At 55.0% G+C, this 16475-nt stretch overlaps 3 protein-coding genes across 4 annotated transcripts; 1 reads left to right on the top strand and 2 right to left on the bottom strand.

Annotated features, from left to right (window-relative positions):
* Positions 1-8: 8 nt before the first annotated feature.
* Positions 9-1131, top strand: TMEM223 (transmembrane protein 223). The gene is made up of 2 exons (XM_032357094.1): positions 9-345; positions 699-1131. The coding sequence occupies exons 1-2, from the start codon at positions 48-50 to the stop codon at positions 989-991; spliced, it is 591 nt and encodes a 196-aa protein (XP_032212985.1). The 5' UTR covers positions 9-47; the 3' UTR covers positions 992-1131.
* Positions 1132-1234: 103 nt separating this feature from the next.
* TMEM179B (transmembrane protein 179B) lies at positions 1235-3446 on the bottom strand. Its single transcript, XM_032357093.1, has 5 exons — positions 3301-3446; positions 2256-2443; positions 2040-2174; positions 1789-1867; positions 1235-1579 (listed from the first exon to the last, which is right to left on the bottom strand). The coding sequence occupies exons 1-5, from the start codon at positions 3439-3441 to the stop codon at positions 1418-1420; spliced, it is 705 nt and encodes a 234-aa protein (XP_032212984.1). The 5' UTR covers positions 3442-3446; the 3' UTR covers positions 1235-1417.
* Positions 3447-3472: 26 nt separating this feature from the next.
* Positions 3473-14910, bottom strand: TAF6L (TATA-box binding protein associated factor 6 like). Of its 2 annotated transcripts, none has more exons than XM_032357080.1 (12): positions 14783-14910; positions 13977-14036; positions 12292-12451; positions 11752-11838; positions 10872-11022; positions 10668-10718; positions 10039-10133; positions 8294-8368; positions 7951-8171; positions 7459-7591; positions 4429-4557; positions 3473-4292 (listed from the first exon to the last, which is right to left on the bottom strand). In XM_032357080.1, the coding sequence occupies exons 2-12, from the start codon at positions 13982-13984 to the stop codon at positions 3522-3524; spliced, it is 1881 nt and encodes a 626-aa protein (XP_032212971.1). In that variant the 5' UTR covers positions 13985-14036; positions 14783-14910; the 3' UTR covers positions 3473-3521. The 2 variants fall into 2 exon arrangements, with proteins under 2 accessions (XP_032212971.1, XP_032212972.1); XM_032357081.1 differs by lacking the exon at positions 14783-14910 and adding an exon at positions 14568-14674.
* Positions 14911-16475: the final 1565 nt, after the last annotated feature.

Below are 16475 nucleotides of genomic sequence, written 5' to 3'. Positions count from 1 at the left end.
GCTGCGGACCGGAAGTCCCTCCCCGGAAGCGGGCGCCGCGCAGATTCATGGCTGCACTGGGGAGGCGGTGGTCTGCTCGGGTGTTCCTTGCACTGCGTCCCCTGCACGACGCGGCTCCACCTCGGGACGTCCTGCTCTTCCAGCATGAACGGAGCCGCTTCTTCGCCGTCCTCGGGCTGTTCTGCGCCGGCCAGGGCGTCTTCTGGGCCTCCCTGGCTGTGGCAGCCTTGGCCCGACCCCCAGCCCGCGCGATGCCTCCAGACGCGGAGCCCACAGAGCGCGGCCGCCTGGACCTGCGCTCCGCTCTCTGGCGCTACGGCTTGGCGGTCGGCTGCGGTGCCATCGGTAAGGCGTGGGCTGGCCTCCCACCACGGGGACGTGGGGCGGCTGGACACGACCCTCCCTGCCCCAGCAAGGACAGTGCGGGGCTCCCGACCTGGAGGCCCCCCAGCCAAGCCCTCGGACAGGCCTGGCGTACTGCGAGCTTGAGCAGTTACACCGCTCTGGACCCGTCTCCTTGTCCTTAAAACGGGTGTACACGAAAGCTGTTGGGGAGGAAGGATGAACACGAGAGTCGGGTAGAGGAACTCGGTAAATGTGACTGTCATGGCCATTTTTTTTTAATTCGGGGCACTGTTAAGGTTGCTGCTTGGCTCTTTAACAGAAATCCCTCACCCCTAACATTGGTCTTCCTGCAGGTACCCTGGTACTCGGTGCTGGTCTTCTCTTCTCCCTCCGTTCTGTGCGTTCAGTGATGCTGCGGGCTGGAGGAAAGCAGGTGACCCTCACCACTCATGCCCCCTTTGGCTTGGGTGCTCACTTCACCGTCCCTTTGAACCAAGTCTCCTGCATGGCCCACCGTGGTGAAGTCCCTGCTATGTTGCCTCTGAAGATCAAAGGCCGGCGCTTCTACTTCCTCTTAGACAAAGCTGGACACTTCCCCAACACAAAACTCTTCGACAATACCGTGGGTGCCTACCGCAGCTTGTGAAGAAACCATTGTGGGTCGCTCACCCCTCCCAGAGGGGACTAAAAACTGAACCTTAGAGATACGGTGACAATCCGGGTCACGACACAAGGGCGCCCAAGGTTCATGAACAGCAAATAAAAGAGGAGTCATCCAAAGGGCAACTGACAGAACCTCTGCCTTTTGTTCCATGTCTGTTGAGCTCTGTCCCCCCCCCACTGTCCACCTGTCTACAGTGCTTTACCACCAAGAACTCAGTACCAAGAGGAAGGAAGAAAGTAATATAATATTCTGGTACAAAAAGAGCTGTGGGAAGGCGGGGGGCTATCATCGTGTTTCCCTCGTGGAGGGAAAACAGGCTCCCAGCATCAACAGGGCCAGGAGGGGCCAGCAGGATTGTAGGCACTTGGGCAGAGTCTTTGGCTGCAGGAAGCGTTCTTTGGTTCCTCTTCAGGAATGAGAAGGGCGTGGCCCAACCAGAGCATCTGTCTCAGAGCTCCACTCAGGGTCGCCCCGCTCCAGAGGCCGGTATGGGGTGGCTTCGGACTTCCACTGCACCACCTGAAGCACCAAGACCACACACCACAATACCAGATTCACCCAAGAAGAGGTCTGTGGGAAACAGGAACAGGAGTGTGAGGAGTGTGGCCATCTCAAGTCCAGTTCCACCCACGAACCACCATTCTCTGTTCTCTGTCAGGTTGAAAGCTCTTCAGCCCCTCACAGCCCCTCACTGGAAAGCACCCTTAAAACTACAGGTGCTTATAGCAATCTGGGAATCCCTGGGTTTCGAACCAGTCTTTCACATCCCGGGACCTCACTTCAGCATTGTGTAGGTTGGAGTAAAACTGCAGGGCGGTTCCAGGGGGTGTCCATGGAATTTTCTGGGCTTCAGAGCAGCTGCGAGGTCAGAGAGACAGTGGTGAGAAAGGGCAGAACATACTCGACACTTCCATGCCCAGGTGCCCTTCAGGATGAGAGCAACTGACAGGGACAGAGAGAGGGTTATAGGCCCCCCTCTGTGGACTCAAGGCACTCAGCCCCAGCCAGGGTTCCCTCCCTCTTCCATTACCTAATTGTAATGTTCAGGGAGACGATGGATTTGCAGAGAGAACGGGTGCCAAATCGAAGGATACAGGCAGCCACTAAGACCAGGAAGATGGCTATAGCTGAGATGACCAGCGCTATGCAGAGCCCTATCGGGCCTCTATGAGGAGACAGAGAACCAGCCTTGGTGAGATGGGACTTCTCCCAGCTCAGCCCCCGGCCCTCAGGGTAGGGCAGTCACCTGTGGGAGTCCTCAATGCAGCTGCTGTAGACCCAGAAGAGCAGAAGCAGGAGACAGTAGAGGGCCAGGAGGCCAGAGACCCCTGCCACAAAGTAGCAGAGGGATGGGGCCGAGGGTTGGCCTAAGGCCAGGGAGGAGCCATTCAGGGTGGCCACACCATACAGGGGACAGCGGCCACTGAAGGAGCCCTGTGAAGAGAAGCTGCTGAGATGTCTGGTTAGCGCCTCAGCGCGGGCTCATAGCAGGTGTGAGGGATAAGCTAGGAGAGGGCCACCCTAGGAAGTTCTAGATGCACTGTCAGTTCCTGTTTCTGGGCCAGTAGTGATGGAGAGGGCCTGCTGGGGAAGTCAAACCTGCTGTGGCCAGAAGGATCAGGAAATAGACGGTGGTTATAAAGGACAGTGAGCTTCGGAGATGCCTCACAAGTTCTGGTCTCCCCTCTGCAGAAATCCTAAAGTAAAACCAGGGCTTGGGTAACCTTCAGCTATCTCTGATGTTTTTTCATCCGTTAAAAAAAACCCACCACCTAATAGTGCCTACTTCATATTCATAGGGTTACACGACCTGTGTCTACGAAGACGACTGCCTGGGTGGGAAAACCCTTGGGCTTTCGGTGGGGGTTTTCTACGTGGCTGTTTTGTCATTCACATACACTGGGCTGCATTCCTGCGGCAGCCCGGGATCTCCGCCACCCTAGGCTTTATTTCCTAGCGGAGCTCGTTACAACAGTGATTTAAAGGATGAAGGCAGGGCCTGGAACGAATTCTGCTGCAGAACTAGGCTAAGGTTATGCAGCCGGAGCCACCAGGCCGGGCTATGTCTGGTGCTGTCAGTCACTCCTGAGGACTCGTCCTTGCGGCGAGGAAACGGCTGTGAAGCAGAACTCCGGCCTGAGAGGCCACAGAGCGCGATCGGCGCCCGCCGGGCCTCACCCTGCCCACCGACTCCGAAGGGCAGCACGACGGGAACGGGCCGGCCCGGACAGCAGCACCAGCATCTCACCCCACCTCCCCGACACCCAGGCCGGCCCGGCCCCGCCCCGCACCTGGGTCCGGGTCAGCGTCGCGGCCGCCACAGCTCCGCACAGGAAGGCGGCGGTGAAGAGCAAGAGCTCGAAGCGCTGCAGCCAGGGTAGCGCCATGGCGCCCCCGCCACCAGGAAGCCAACCGCCCAAGCCCCGCCTCATCCGGCGCGGCACGCGAGCGCGGAGACGTCACTTCCGACGCCGGGCTTTATTTACAGAGGAGGGGGCGGGGACGCGCCGCTTCAAAGCGGAAGGTACAGCGAGTAGTCTGAGAGCGCCCAGCGGCGGGCCGGGCGGCCGGTGCGGCCGATCATGGGCAGCTTCTGTACGTAGCGCGAGGCCGGGCTGGGCCCATATGGCGCGGGGAAGGCCGTCTGGAAGAGGCGCCCGCGGCACCGCCTCCCGGCCTGCCGCCCAGCAATGATGAAACGGAAGTGGGGGGCGCCGCGCGGGGCGAAGCGGCTCTTCTGGAAGACGTCGCGGGTGCCGGCGCCGGGCCCCTGCTGCCGGGGCGCCCCCCGCGCCCGGTGCACGCGCGGCAGCGGCCGGCTCTCGGAGGCGGCGGGCGCAGAGGCTGCCGCGGGGCCGCCGCCGCGGGGGCTCTCGTCGCCCTGCGGGCTGACCATGGCGTTGGCCGTCAACTGCGGCATCTTGCGCACCGAGTCCGGGGCGGCCGCCGGCTCCTTCTTGTCCCCGGGCGGCCGCGGAGTGCTGGGTGCGGGCTGCCCGGTGCCAAAGCGGGTGGCCAAGCTGTCCCCGAAGAAGGCGTACAGCTCCCGGTAGATGTCCGCCAGGGTCACCGATGGGGAAGGGTCCTCCGGCCCCGCGCCTCCTGGCGGCAGCGGGAGGACAGACCCAAAGCCTGGCTCCGCGCTGCCCCCGGAGGGAGACTCCTGCAGAAGGAGGCTGTCCCAGGGGAGATCATCCGAGCCCCGGCACCCCCTGCCGCTTGGGCCGCTCTTGTTGGGCTCTGCTGCCTGGGCCTTCATCTTCAGCAGTCGCTCCACAGCCACCTGCAAGAGCAGAGGAACCAGGATAGGCAAGAACTAGGAGGAACCGGGGCCCATTAAGTTTTCCAAAGTAAGGCAGGTGAGCGAGCTGCTGAGCTCGAGAAGGGAAGAAGAGAGGCCGGAAGGGGCAGGCACTCACCAGAATGGCTCCGTAAACCTTGTGCCCATCTGCTTTAACCTGGGCGTTAGAGACGGAATAATCATCTAGCACAGCCTGCAGATTTGTCCAGTAAGTGGACAGGTGTGGGTACAGGACTCGTTCCACCGCCTGGGAGAGAAGGAACACAGTAGGCACCTCTTTGTTGCTTATGGCCTCTCAAGTACCCTTTCCCATGGAAGACCTACTTTCTACCTCCGATATGAAATTCTTAGCCTGGCATATTCAACCAGCATTTATTTGGAACCCACTCTATACCCAAACCTTTGCTAAGCACTGGCGATAAAGGTCAGGTACAAAGACAATATAAAGTGACCCAACTATCACTGACCTGTATGACAGGGGCTAAGAGGGCGTGTGAGTAATGCCTAGGGCTAGAAACAGACGGATTTAATTTGCCAACTATTACTCTATAGACTCAGCAGGCAACTGCTATTCTTGCTGAGATGTAAACTGGGACTCAGTTCAAACCACCTGCCCAAAAACTGATCAGAGACCTGGTCTCTGATTATGTATCAAGTTAAGACTTCACAGAGGAGGTGACCTCCGTTATGCACTTTGCTGGGTGGGAGTTCTCCAGCTGGTCATCCACAGCCTGAAGATTTGACAATGTTAACAAATGGGCAAGTTCCTCGAGAAATAGAACTTAACTGCTGACTCAGCTATTAAAAACTTGAATAATTCTCTAACCATAGTAGGTACCTAGCCACAAATAAAATCATTGCTAAAATTCAGTCTACAGATATTCAAGGAAAAAAGCATCTCAATCTCACAAGAACAAACAAGAAATGCTCCCACCATGCCTCAGTCTATGAAGTCAGTGTAACTCTGATAATAAAACTCTACAAGGACAGTACGAGAAGAAACTTGTTACTGATTTCACTCCTGAAAACAGAAAAAAATCTTAAAATTTAGTAAGCCCAAAAGTATACAAAAAATGCCTTATATTCCAATAAAAGATTTAGGTTTTCTTTACGTCTATACTATATTGAGTCTATACACAAAAATGTCATGATGGTTTACTATTAAAAATCCATAAACGGGGGCGCCTGAGTGGCTCAGTGGGTTAAAGCCTCTGCCTTCAGCTCAGGTCATGATCTCGGGGTCCTGGGATCGAGCCCCACATCGGGCTCTTTGCTCAGCAGGGAGCCTGCTTTCCTTCCTCTCTCTGCCTGCCTCTCTGCCTACTTGTGATCTCTCTCTGTCAAATAAATAAAAATAAAATATTAAAAAAAAAAAAAAAAAGATTTAAAAAAAAAAATCCATAAACGGAAGCCTCCGTGGTTTAGTAGGTTGGGCTCTTCGTTTCCACTTGGTGATCTTGGGGTCATGTAGTGCACGGTCTGCTTGAGTCGGTTTGTCCCTCCCCTACCCTCTCCCCCTGCCCTGCTCTCAAATGTGCAAGTGTTCTCTCTAAATAAGTTTTTTTAAATCCATAAATACAATTCATCACATTAACAGATAAAAGCACAAAAACCTTAGGATCAATCAAAAAATACAGAAAAAGCATTTGATAAAAGTTAAACATAAATAATAAAATCAAGGGGCGCCTGGGTGGCTCAGTGGGTTAAGCCGCTGCCTTCGGCTCAGGTCATGATCTCAGGGTCCTGGGATCGAGTCCCGCGTCGGGCTCTCTGCTCAGCAGGGTGCCTGCTTCCTCCTCTCTCTCTCTGCCTGCCTCTCTGCCTACTTGTAATCTCTCTCTGACAAATAAATAAATAAAATCTTAAAAAAATAATAAAATAAAAAAATAATAATAAAATCAAGCAGTATGAAGTAATTTATCTGAGAAAGGTTACCAGTAAACACAAGGTAAATGTCAGCCTAAATGGGAAGGATATTAGCACTTCTCTCAAAATTGGAAATGACACGGGGCACCTGAGTGGCTCAGTCGGTTAGGTGTCCGCCTTCAGCTCAGGTCATGATCCCGGGGTCCTGGGATCCAGTCCCGCATTGGCTCCCTGGGCTCAGGGGGAAGCCTGCTTCTCCCTCTCCTCTGTGCTCATGCTCTCTGTCACTATCTCTTTGTGTCTCTCTCAAATAAATAAAATCTTAAAAAAAAAAATTGGAAATGACAAAAGGATGCCCCTTATCATTATATGTAAAATGATACTAGCAGTCCTAGCAATAAAATAGAAAGAAATTAAAGGCAATAGCTTTAGAAAAGATGAAATAAAGCTATCATTATATTTACCATATGATCCACATTAAAAAACAAAAAATGTGAGGCACCTGGCTGGCTCAGTGGGTAGAGTGTGCAACTCTTCATCTTGGGGTCATGAGTTCCCCATGGTAGGTATAGAGATTACGAAAAATAAATAAGCTTAAAAAAATACTCAGTACAAGAGGAATTGAGGGATAGTTCCTTAACATGATTAGCACAGTATGGGCAGGGATTCATGAAGTGGAGATGTATTAGTACTGGCCACGTAGGACTTTTTTTTTAATATTTTATTTATTTGACAGACAGATTACAAGTAGGCAGAGAGGCAGGCAGAGAGAGAGAGAGAAGAGGAAGCAGGCTCCCTGCTGAGCGGAGAGCCCGATGCCGGACTCGATCCCAGGACCCTGAGATCATGACCTGAGCCGAAGGCAGCGGCCTAACCCACTGAGCCACCCAGGTGGCCAGGACTTTTTTTTTTTAATAAAAGATTTTATTTATTTGACAGATAACAAGTAGACAGAGAGGCAGGCAGAGAGTGAGAGGGAAGCAGGCTCCCTGCTGAGCAGAGAGCCTGATGCAGGGCTCGATCCCAGGACCCCGGGATCATGACCTGAGCCGAAGGCAGAGGCTTTAACCCACTGGGCCACCCAGGCGCCCCCATGTAGGACTTTTGAAAGCATAAGACACTCATCTACAGAAAGTCAGGCTACCAACTAGCCTGGCTTCAGGAAAGAACTCTATACAGGGAAACGCCAAGCATGGACCATTTTTATAAGAAAATACCATTGTTCTGTTTACAAATGGGAGCTCTTATGGCTCTGTCTGTGGGGAAAGGCCAGGGTCCTCACCTTCCAGCCAAGGGCATGCAGCCCCACCACAGCCCCGTAATGAGAGCAGAGAGGCCGCACCGGGTCTGCCAAGACCTTCTGCAGGGAGAGCAGGATCTGCTGATAAAGGCCGCTCACCAGGTCCCCGTGGGTCCTACGGGCACAGCATTGGGTCAGAGAGGAGAACGAGGCACGGGGCCACCCAACTGGACTCAAGTCAGGACACACAGAGAAAATGGCGGTGCCTGGCACACTGAGGTAAGCAAACAAGGTGGCTCGTTGTTCAGGGACTGAAGACTACCCAAAGGGCTGAAGGACCAAGCCCTTGGCACAGTCGCCATCCATTTCTACAATCCCAGGGTGCCACAGCGCAGTGACCGGAAAGCTCTAAATGGAAAGAGGCTCCCTGACCTCACAACATAGGGCCTTGAAGCCAAACATTTCCACACCCCCCCCCACAACCCCCTCAGCGCTGTGGCAGCGCCCCCCTGTTGGGCTAGGCCCAGTGGCTACCAGAAGATGTGGCTGAGCAGGAGGGCGGCGCCATCCCGAAGAGTCCAGTGGTCATTCAGAGGGTTGATGGAGGCAGCCAGCGGCTCCAGGACGCAGTAGAGGACGCTGCCTACCAGGGAGCGAACGTATGGCCCCAAGCACAAGTGTGGGTTCCGAACCAGGCTCCGGGCCACTTGGAGGAGCCGGTGCAGCTGCTCCAGGTCGTGGCTGACAGATTTCACCTGTTTGCAGAAGACCCCAGCTGAGGGGCACACGGGGGGGGGGGGGGGGGGGCGGCGGCTCTGCGGGCACCCGCCACCAGCCCTACCCGGGGCTGGGTCACCTCCCCGGCCTGCTCACTCACCCCACTGACCACATAGACAAAGTAAGGCAGGAGGGCCGCTATCTTGGAGTTAGTCTGCAGGTCCTGGAGAGCAATCTGAAAAGGAAGGAGCCAGACTGCCCTGGATCCACCAGCCCCAGGGATAAACGGACAGTTTTTAAAGGACAGTTGAGTATTTCTAAAGTAAAATTGTAAACATTCTCACTCTTTGATTCAGCAACTGTATTTCTGTAAATTTAACCTGCTGTAAGAAATAGCCACTCATGGGACCCCTGGGTATCTCAGTTGGTTGGGCGCCTGCCTTTAACTCGGGTCATGATCCTAGGGTCCTGGAATCGAGTCCCGCATTGGGCTCCCTGCTCAGTGGGAAGTCTGCTTCTTGCTCTGCCTGCTGCTCCCCCTGCTTCTTCCCTCTCTTTCAGACCAATAAATGAACAAAATCTTTAAAAAAAAAAAAAAGAAAGAAATACCCACTGACAAACATACCTACTCCTACCCCTGTCTGTGACAACACGAAACTGAATACAACCTAAGTTCTAACATGTTTTTTTAAAAAATATTATTTGTGCTTTCTTTTTTTAAGATTTTATTTATTTATTTGACAGAGAGAGATCACAAGTAGGCAGAGAGAGAGGCGGAAGGAGGCCCCCTGCCCAGCAAAGAGCCAGATGCAGGACTCAATCCCAAGACCCTGAAATCATGACCTGAGCCAAAGGCAGAGGCTTAACCCACTGAGCCACCCAGGTGCCCTGTCTGACACGTTTTTAATGGAGAAAAGCAGCTGTTCTAAAACCAGATGTTTAATCTAATACTTTGGTTTATACTAGTGTAATCACAGTTAAAACATAGGGGAAAAAAGGTAGGCGCTTCTATTAGAGACCCTCACTTTCCAGTTTGTATGCTTTTATTTTACAATACTTCTGTAATGAAATGCTGGTCTTACTTTTGTAAGCAGAAAGAAAGTTAAGTAAATGAGAAAAACTGTCTTAGGCATGAATCTCTGCTACCTGTGACCCCCAGACTCTTCTGGATAAAGGTCCTTAGCAGGTATCACGAAGGCATACAACATGCTGGCGAGGCAGGAGCTCCGCTCCCCGGCCCTCCATCCAGCCACCTGCCCTGCTCCTGGAGAAGCAGAGCCGTGCTCCTGAGGCAGGAATGTACGGTAGCGACGTTCCCAATTTTGCCGTGGGAGTGGCAGTGACAGCCAGACACGTGGAGAAGTGGGGGATGTAAGCCCTCTAGGAGAGGCCACATGCGTGAGCACACCACCAAACCAGTGCTGTCCTGATTCTGGACAGAAGGGGACGGACCCCAGGTCGCGTCCCGCAGGCCCTGCGGAGTCCCACAGGCTAAAGCGACAGGGTCTCCGAGCCGGCCGGGCACCTGACCTGATGCCTTTACTTCCCATTCCTCCCTCTCAAGTCCAGGCAAATGAAAGCTGCCATGTGCCTGTCCCCTTCCCCCGCCTCGTGGCCGCAGGTCAACAGTCACCCTAAAGCGTAGGCTCTAGAATTAAAGGGTGGGGGTACTGACCACGTGAGCCCCCTAAATGCCCCAGCTGAGTGGCCGGTTCCAGAAGAACAAGGCTTCCTGCCAGAGCGGTTAGAGTCTGCCCTGGAGGAGGACCAGCCTGAGAGCATGACATCGCCACCGCCAGCAGCCTCCAGCCACGTTAGCCCGGCGGTGTGGAGTGGACAGGAAGCAGGCATCTGAAAGGGTTTTCGGGGAACCTGGAAGCTGGTCTTTGTGCCCCAATCACTCACCTTCATCAGCTGCGGATCGTCCCCCAGCACAGCCCGGGTCACTTGTTGGTAGTACTTGAGCAGGTCATCAGTCAGCGAAGACACCGCGCTGGGTACTGTACGCGGATGGGCAGGAGGTGGTCAGGGTGGAGAGTCCAGCCCTCTCCCAGCCTCCCCTGCCTGCTCTCCCTCACCCCCCTACCCTCCACCCTCCCTCCTCCCCTGTCCCCGCCAGGAGCCCATGCAGACAGGACTCCCAGAGCACATAGCCACCAGCTTGTCGGAGCAGCCTGACCTCAGCCCTGACCTTGCCCGCTCTCCCCACCTCTGTGCTCTGTATTCTGCCTCCCACCCGTCCTCCGCGAGGCAGATTCCTGCTCTGTCCCCAATCCCTCATGGACCCCTGCCATCAGGGACCCCAGCTGCCCAGACTTGTGTGCCAGCATTCAACATCCCACAACGTGACTGGTTCCAAGACTGGGCTGCTATCTCCAAATCCAAGCCCTCTGGGCAGCAGCTGCGCCCCCTCAGGACCATAAGTATTTATCAGTAAATACTTGTCAGATGAAGAATCAGAGAAATGGGGTGCCCCCTCACGCCGGCTCCTAAGAAAGGAAAGCTCAGAGCCCATTCCCCCTACCACCCCTTACCTGATCCTTGTGGGGCCAGGTTCCCTTTGCCGTCTAGGTAGGAGACATGAACTAGAACCAGAGCAGAGAGATGGGTGAGCCTGAGGTTTTGCCTGTGGTAGCACCACCCACCCCTGAGTCCCGCTCCATCCACCAGCCTGCCCATCGCCCCTCCTGTGATGACCCTGTTTCTGTCCCCGCCCCACATAGGGCCTGGGCAGTCACCTCTCACAGCTGTCTCGGCACAGCCTTTAGGGATGTTGGTGGCCAAGGCCAGCTCCACCAGGTTCACCTCTCGGTCCTCAGGGAAGTACAGCTCACCCTCTCTGGCAGGGCGCAGGGGCAGCGCCTCCTGGGACCCATAACCACACACGGCCTGAGCAGAGAGAGAACCAGAGGGCAGGCTGAATCCAGGGAGGGAAGAGGTGCTCTACAGATCCTGCCAGGGAGTCTACACTAAGGCAAACCCAAAAGTCCTGAGAAAGGGGAGATGCCCCAGGCTTCAAGCCTATTGCTGGAAATCTGACCGCAGCATCAAGCACTCGCTGGGTCAGGGAGTAGAACATGGTCCCTCCACCCCAATTTGTACGGGCTCTGAGCCCCACACCCCTCTGCTGCTGGTCCTCACACTCACCCAACTTTGAAAACATAACTCCTTTTTTTTAAAGTAGGCTCCATGCCCGATGTGGGGCTCAAACTCACAACCCTGAGATAAGGAGCCACATGCTCTACTGAGCGAGCCAGCCAAGCGCCCCAACACTACTCTCTTCCCAACCTGACCTCCTCCCCTCGAGTCCCTACCCCACAACAACTACGCAGGACATTTTAACATCCACATTTGTGCCCAGGCTCCTCCCTCACCCAGAACGTCCCCCTCTTCCTCTCTTAGCTGAGTCTAATGCACGCCTCCCTTCAAAGCCTGCATCGAGTCCCAGCTCTTCCAAGAAGGCTTCCCAAACCTCCGGGCCCCCCAGCACCGGGGCGGCCATGAGCTTCCCTTGTGCGCACACTAGGTCTTCGTGTGTCTCTCCGTGGTGCCAGCCCCGAGCAGGGCACGGAGGTGGATCATGCCAGCCGAGGCCTCCGCAGCCTGGGCTCAACTCACCTCCACGCTGCTCCATCGGAGAGCCCTGTTGAAATCCTCGACGGTCAGCTTCCGCCGTTTGGTGTGTTTCATGAACTGTGAGCTATTCTGAGATGGGAGGAACAAAGTCAGGGGACAGAGAGAAGCGGGTATGGAGTCCCCCCAGAGGAGAGAGAGAGTTGGGAGGCAAAAAGGACCCCAGCACGGAGGCCAGAACGTGTGGACTCCAGCACTGGTCTTGTGCAAACAGCCCTTGATGTAATGTTCCCTCTCTAGGACCCAGTTTCTCGCATGCAAAATAGGAACATGACCTTGTGTGGCCTGCCCAGCATGGCTGTCAAGAAGCTGGGCACGTGAGACCATGCCCAGCCAGCACCGTTCGCCAGGAAGCCCCGCAGGCTCAAAGGTAACTCTGGAGAGGACGGGGACGGCCGCCTCCATTGCCTTGCCTCGAAGCCGGAGTAGGGGCTGCACCCATACCTGTGTAATACGTCCCTGCAGGAGGGGGCGGCCACGGGGAGGGGAGAGCCGGGAGCAGGCGGGGAGGGAAGGGGAGCGGACCTGTGTGGCCTCTCTGAGCCGGTAGCACACGTCCTCCGCGAGCAGGGCCGCCACCTCGTCGCTCAGCTCCAGGCCCGTGCTCTCTGCCATGAGCCGGACCGACTCCCGAGGGATCTCCACAAACCGCCGCTCTTCCCGCTCGGACATGGCTCCGCTGGAGCTGGGAGTCAGGAGAGAAGGCCTGAAAAGCCACCCAGGCCCCCTCCGAGCACAGGAGCCTGCCTCAAGGCCTTCTGAGCCAGGCTCACTGCTCTTGCTCCAGAAACCCCCAACAAGGCGCCACGGAGGCTCTGAGCGTCCGAGGCAAAGTGCAAGAAACAGACGAGCCGGGTCAGACAGGAGTGTTGCCTGCGAAAGGGCCTGGCCTTGGCAGTTCACGGAACTGGGCCCCAGCCATGCCCTACCACTTCCTGAGTGAACGTGGCCGAGGTCTGTCAGCCTGAGCCCTGGTGTCCCAACCTGGGGAACACAGGCAATCACCCCGCCCTCCCTAACTCACGGGGTTGCTGTGAGAACGAATGAGCTGGTGCAGGAGGAAGCCAGGGACTAGAACAGTACCCAGATGGACAACAGAAGATGTAACCATGGTCAGTTACAAGTAAAAACGTCATGTCTTCCTCCCCCTGATTCTTGCTACAACCACTACCTACCGAGTCTTGATGCAAACAGTACTTTCCCCCTTACTCAAAAACCTTCAGTCCTTCCCCACAGGTTCTAAAGGAAACTCTCAACTCCCCGGCTTGACATTCTGTGTTTGGTCCCAAATCCCCACGGCGGTTCAAGCTGATCCCTCCTCCCAGGAAGACCAGCCTAGTGTCTTCCCGCCTGCCTTGTGCTCCACCAACAGCGCTCAGGCTGGTCTGCCTCCCCCTTTACTCCAAGCCCCCACCCTCTCCTCTTTGCTAAGGTGAAGGCCTGTAAGGTCTTCCTGACCGTATGCCACTGGGGACTGTCAAGCTTTCAGCAGCTGGGCTTTTTGCCCATGTGTCTGGTCTTCCCCAAAGGCAGGAACCTGTTCTTCCGTTCACAGGATATGGCAGAGTAAGAATCCAACAAAAACAGTGGCCGATGAATGACTCTGACACAATTAGAAGGCAGGCCCGTAAGGGCCAGAGTGAGGCGTCAGCACCATGGGCAGCAGGGCTCCAATTCCAGGGTGACCCACCCAGGGGCGGCCCCACTCCTCCTCTCTGGCAAGGCTCATGGGTCACGAGTGATCTCCAGGTCCCTAGATCCAATGGGCATCCTACCCTGGCCTCCCGTATGCCTCCCAGTGGCTCCACACTGGCTCTGGAATAGAGAACAGACCTGGTTCCCAGGTCCTGCATGTCCACCGACTTCTGCAACATTTCTCTCCTGTGTTCTGCACTCCCACCATGGCCTCTTTCCATTCCCCCGCAAAACACCTGCTACCAGAACGTTCATACACTGCGCTACTGGAAACACTCCTCCTTCACTACCAATCTCTAGGTCTAGTGGACTCCTAAGAGGCTTCCTCAAGTCACAGTTCAAATGTCACTTGCTCCGGGAAGTCTCCTCAGACCTCCAGTGTCCAGGTACTTTGCCTTCAAAGCAATTATCACAGTTTGTAATTACGTATCTGTGTAACTTTGCCATTAACTCCTACCTCCCCCACTAGATAGTCAGCTCCACACCAGCCAGGATCATCATGCCTGTTTGCTCACCTTTGCATCCCCAGCGACGGGCACACTGTCAGCACATAATACGCCCTCAATGAACACTTGCTGCAAAAATGAACAAAAAACAGCGATTTTTTCTAAACACACACAATGCCTGAGGCACAAAGCTAAGTGCTTTATATGGCTCATACTTCATTTTATCCTCATTAACAATGAAATAAGTATTATATAAGTACTACGTCAATTTCACAGTCAAGGAAATCAAAGCTCTGAGGGGTTCATGTTCAGTGACTTGTCCAAGACCACCCAGCGAGCACTATGTAGGGAGCAAGGACCAACTCTTCTTCCAAATCATCAGGAGCGGCGGGCTGTGTGGGGAACAAGGCCTGCATTCCCAGCCCGAAGACTTGGCGTTGGAGACCCGCCAACGGATAATTCTGAAGTTTCTGATTCCCTGTCCGTGAAATGAGAATATGAAGTCCTGCCCACGCGGGAAGCGCGGATGGAGTTTCCCTACTGGATGTCCACATTAAGACGCACAAAGTCCAGGCTCTGACCAAGGTCTCCCTCCACCCCAATCTCCTCTCTGCATCCTCAGAGCCACTAGCCACACTGGGAAAGAACGTGGGAACTGACCGCCACCGGCCTCGGGGGTGTGCATCCCCCCACCAAGCCTCGCTTCATCCCCGATCCAGAAGTGGCGGGGTGGGGTGGAAGAGGTCAGGGGTTACCGAACTTGGGTCACGTGGTCAGAGAAGGGGGCGGGCCCCCAGAGGAGCCGGCCCTAAGACCGGTGAGTGCGCGGCCCACAGCGGGACCGAGAGTGCGAGGCCCTGCGAGGGCCTGCTCACCTGAGGGCTCCGGGCGCAGCGAAGGTGTCTACCCAGACGGCTGCGGTGGCGGCGGCGGCTGCGCCCACTCACCCTGCTCACCCTAATTCCCTCTCTCTGAGCGCAGGCCCCACCCTCCAAGAGCACAGCCAATCGGCGAGCGCCTTGCGAAGTTCCCGCCCTCCCGGGGGCTTCCGGCCAAGCGGTTGGCCTCTGTGAAGGGGCTGTAAAACCATCTGGGCGCGATGGGGTCACGTGACGCCGAGGCGTCGGGCTTCTTAAAGCGACAGCTCTTGGGAATTTTTGCGAGTAGATACCTATGGTTTGGCTTGAAAAGCGTATGGTCAAGGATAGCGTCCTTATTCCTTTAGTCTAGTCTGCTCCTGAGTTTCCGATCATTTGCATTTATGCGACTGCAACGAAGCTTTAAACTTTAATGTCTAATCAAAGTTTTCTTTGCCCGCTTGCTGGGGCTCGGCTTACCCCTCCAACATCACCTGCACTTCCCTTTCCCGCCATAGCGTTAGAGCTCCCGGTGGATATTCTCTTCCGGACAGAAGGGTCTTCCCACTGGCCGGAACTCTGCGTGCAAGCTGCAGACGCCAGGGCCATGCTCACTCTGACACCCTACCTCCTATCTTTTTCATTCCTGTTCTTACTGAACAGGAGCCCAAACATAAGCCCTCACCTGCCTCGTAGACTTCCTTAACCGTTTTCCCCGCACACTTTCCCGAACTTGTGCAGTTCTCAGCTCAGAACCAAGTGGGGTTAGTGAGTCAAGTATACTATTTGGAGTCAGACTAACCTGGGTCCAAATTCTGCCACCAATTTGGGGCAAATTACCTAACCACATTATCGCCCAACTGTAAAATGGGGTAGTATGGGGCGCCTGGGTGGCTCAGTGGGTTAAGCCGCTGCCTTCGGCTCAGGTCATGATCTCAGGGTCCTGGAATCGAGTCCGGCATCGGGCTCTCTGCTCAGCAGGGAGCCTGCTTCCTTCTCTCTCTCTCTCTCTGCCTGCCTCTCAGTGTACTTGTGATTTCTCTCTGTCAAATAAATAAATAAAATCTTAAAAAAAAAATGGGGTAGTAATATCCACCTCACTGGGTTACTGTAGATTAAATGAGATCATGTCTATGAAAGCACTTGACAGAGTTGTGGTCAGACCTTCTTCCACATAACAGGCGGCAGACAGTGAATCAATTCCTTTATGTTCATCCAAGATGAGGTAGTTGGCAACAGGCTGTTCATTACAGAAAGGAGTATTCCGCGAGGGAGCGTGACTGTATACCTTCTAGCCCTTCCTCCCTCTCCTGATCTTCTGGCTGAGGTGTTTAGTCTGGAGAGCCACTGGCAACCTTGGAGGCAGGAGACAATGGCGGAAGGCCCCGGGGCCTGTGGGTTATATTAACACTGTATTCAAGCTATCTGGGGCCCATGTGCCCCCAAGCTCGGGTAGAGGCAGGGGTTGAGGGAAGCAGTAGTGAGACCCACATGGCCACAGGTAAGAAAGCTGGGTCCATTCACTCCCCAGCCACCTAGTGCCTGGCAAAGAGAGCTAATGAAGGCTCTGGAGCCAGACTGACAGTTTAAAAACAAAACAAAAGCCCTACCACTCACTAGAGCTGTGTGACCGTAGGCATTCTAGTTGAGGTGTCTCACCTGTTTTGTCAGCCATCAAGTGGAGTAACAGAAGCAACTCCATGGAACCCTT

Source organism: Mustela erminea, chromosome 9 (assembly GCF_009829155.1).
Source record: "Mustela erminea isolate mMusErm1 chromosome 9, mMusErm1.Pri, whole genome shotgun sequence".
NCBI classification, from domain to species: Eukaryota; Metazoa; Chordata; class Mammalia; order Carnivora; family Mustelidae; genus Mustela; species Mustela erminea.
The sequence above is the reverse complement of the archived record's forward strand: the minus strand, read 5'-3'. Positions and strand labels throughout refer to the sequence as shown.

What these genes read in the sequence shown, in the direction of transcription:
- TMEM223 (XM_032357094.1), top strand. Translation starts at nt 48, where the DNA reads ATGGCTGCACTGGGGAGGCGGTGGTCTGCTCGGGTGTTCCTTGCACTG. An exon ending in GGTCGGCTGCGGTGCCATCG is followed by an intron (nt 346 to 698) that starts GTAAGGCGTGGG and finishes GTCTTCCTGCAG; the next exon opens with GTACCCTGGTACTCGGTGCT.
- TMEM179B (XM_032357093.1), bottom strand. Translation starts at nt 3,441, where the DNA reads ATGAGGCGGGGCTTGGGCGGTTGGCTTCCTGGTGGCGGGGGCGCCATG. An exon ending in CGACGCTGACCCGGACCCAG is followed by an intron (nt 2,444 to 3,300) that starts GTGCGGGGCGGG and finishes TTCTCTTCACAG; the next exon opens with GGCTCCTTCAGTGGCCGCTG. An exon ending in CCAACCTACACAATGCTGAA is followed by an intron (nt 1,580 to 1,788) that starts GTGAGGTCCCGG and finishes TGTTTCCCACAG; the next exon opens with ACCTCTTCTTGGGTGAATCT.
- TAF6L (XM_032357080.1), bottom strand. An exon ending in TGCATGCCCTTGGCTGGAAG is followed by an intron (nt 4,558 to 7,458) that starts GTGAGGACCCTG and finishes CTTCTCTCCCAG; the next exon opens with GCGGTGGAACGAGTCCTGTA. An exon ending in AGGTTTACGGAGCCATTCTG is followed by an intron (nt 4,293 to 4,428) that starts GTGAGTGCCTGC and finishes CTGCTCTTGCAG; the next exon opens with GTGGCTGTGGAGCGACTGCT.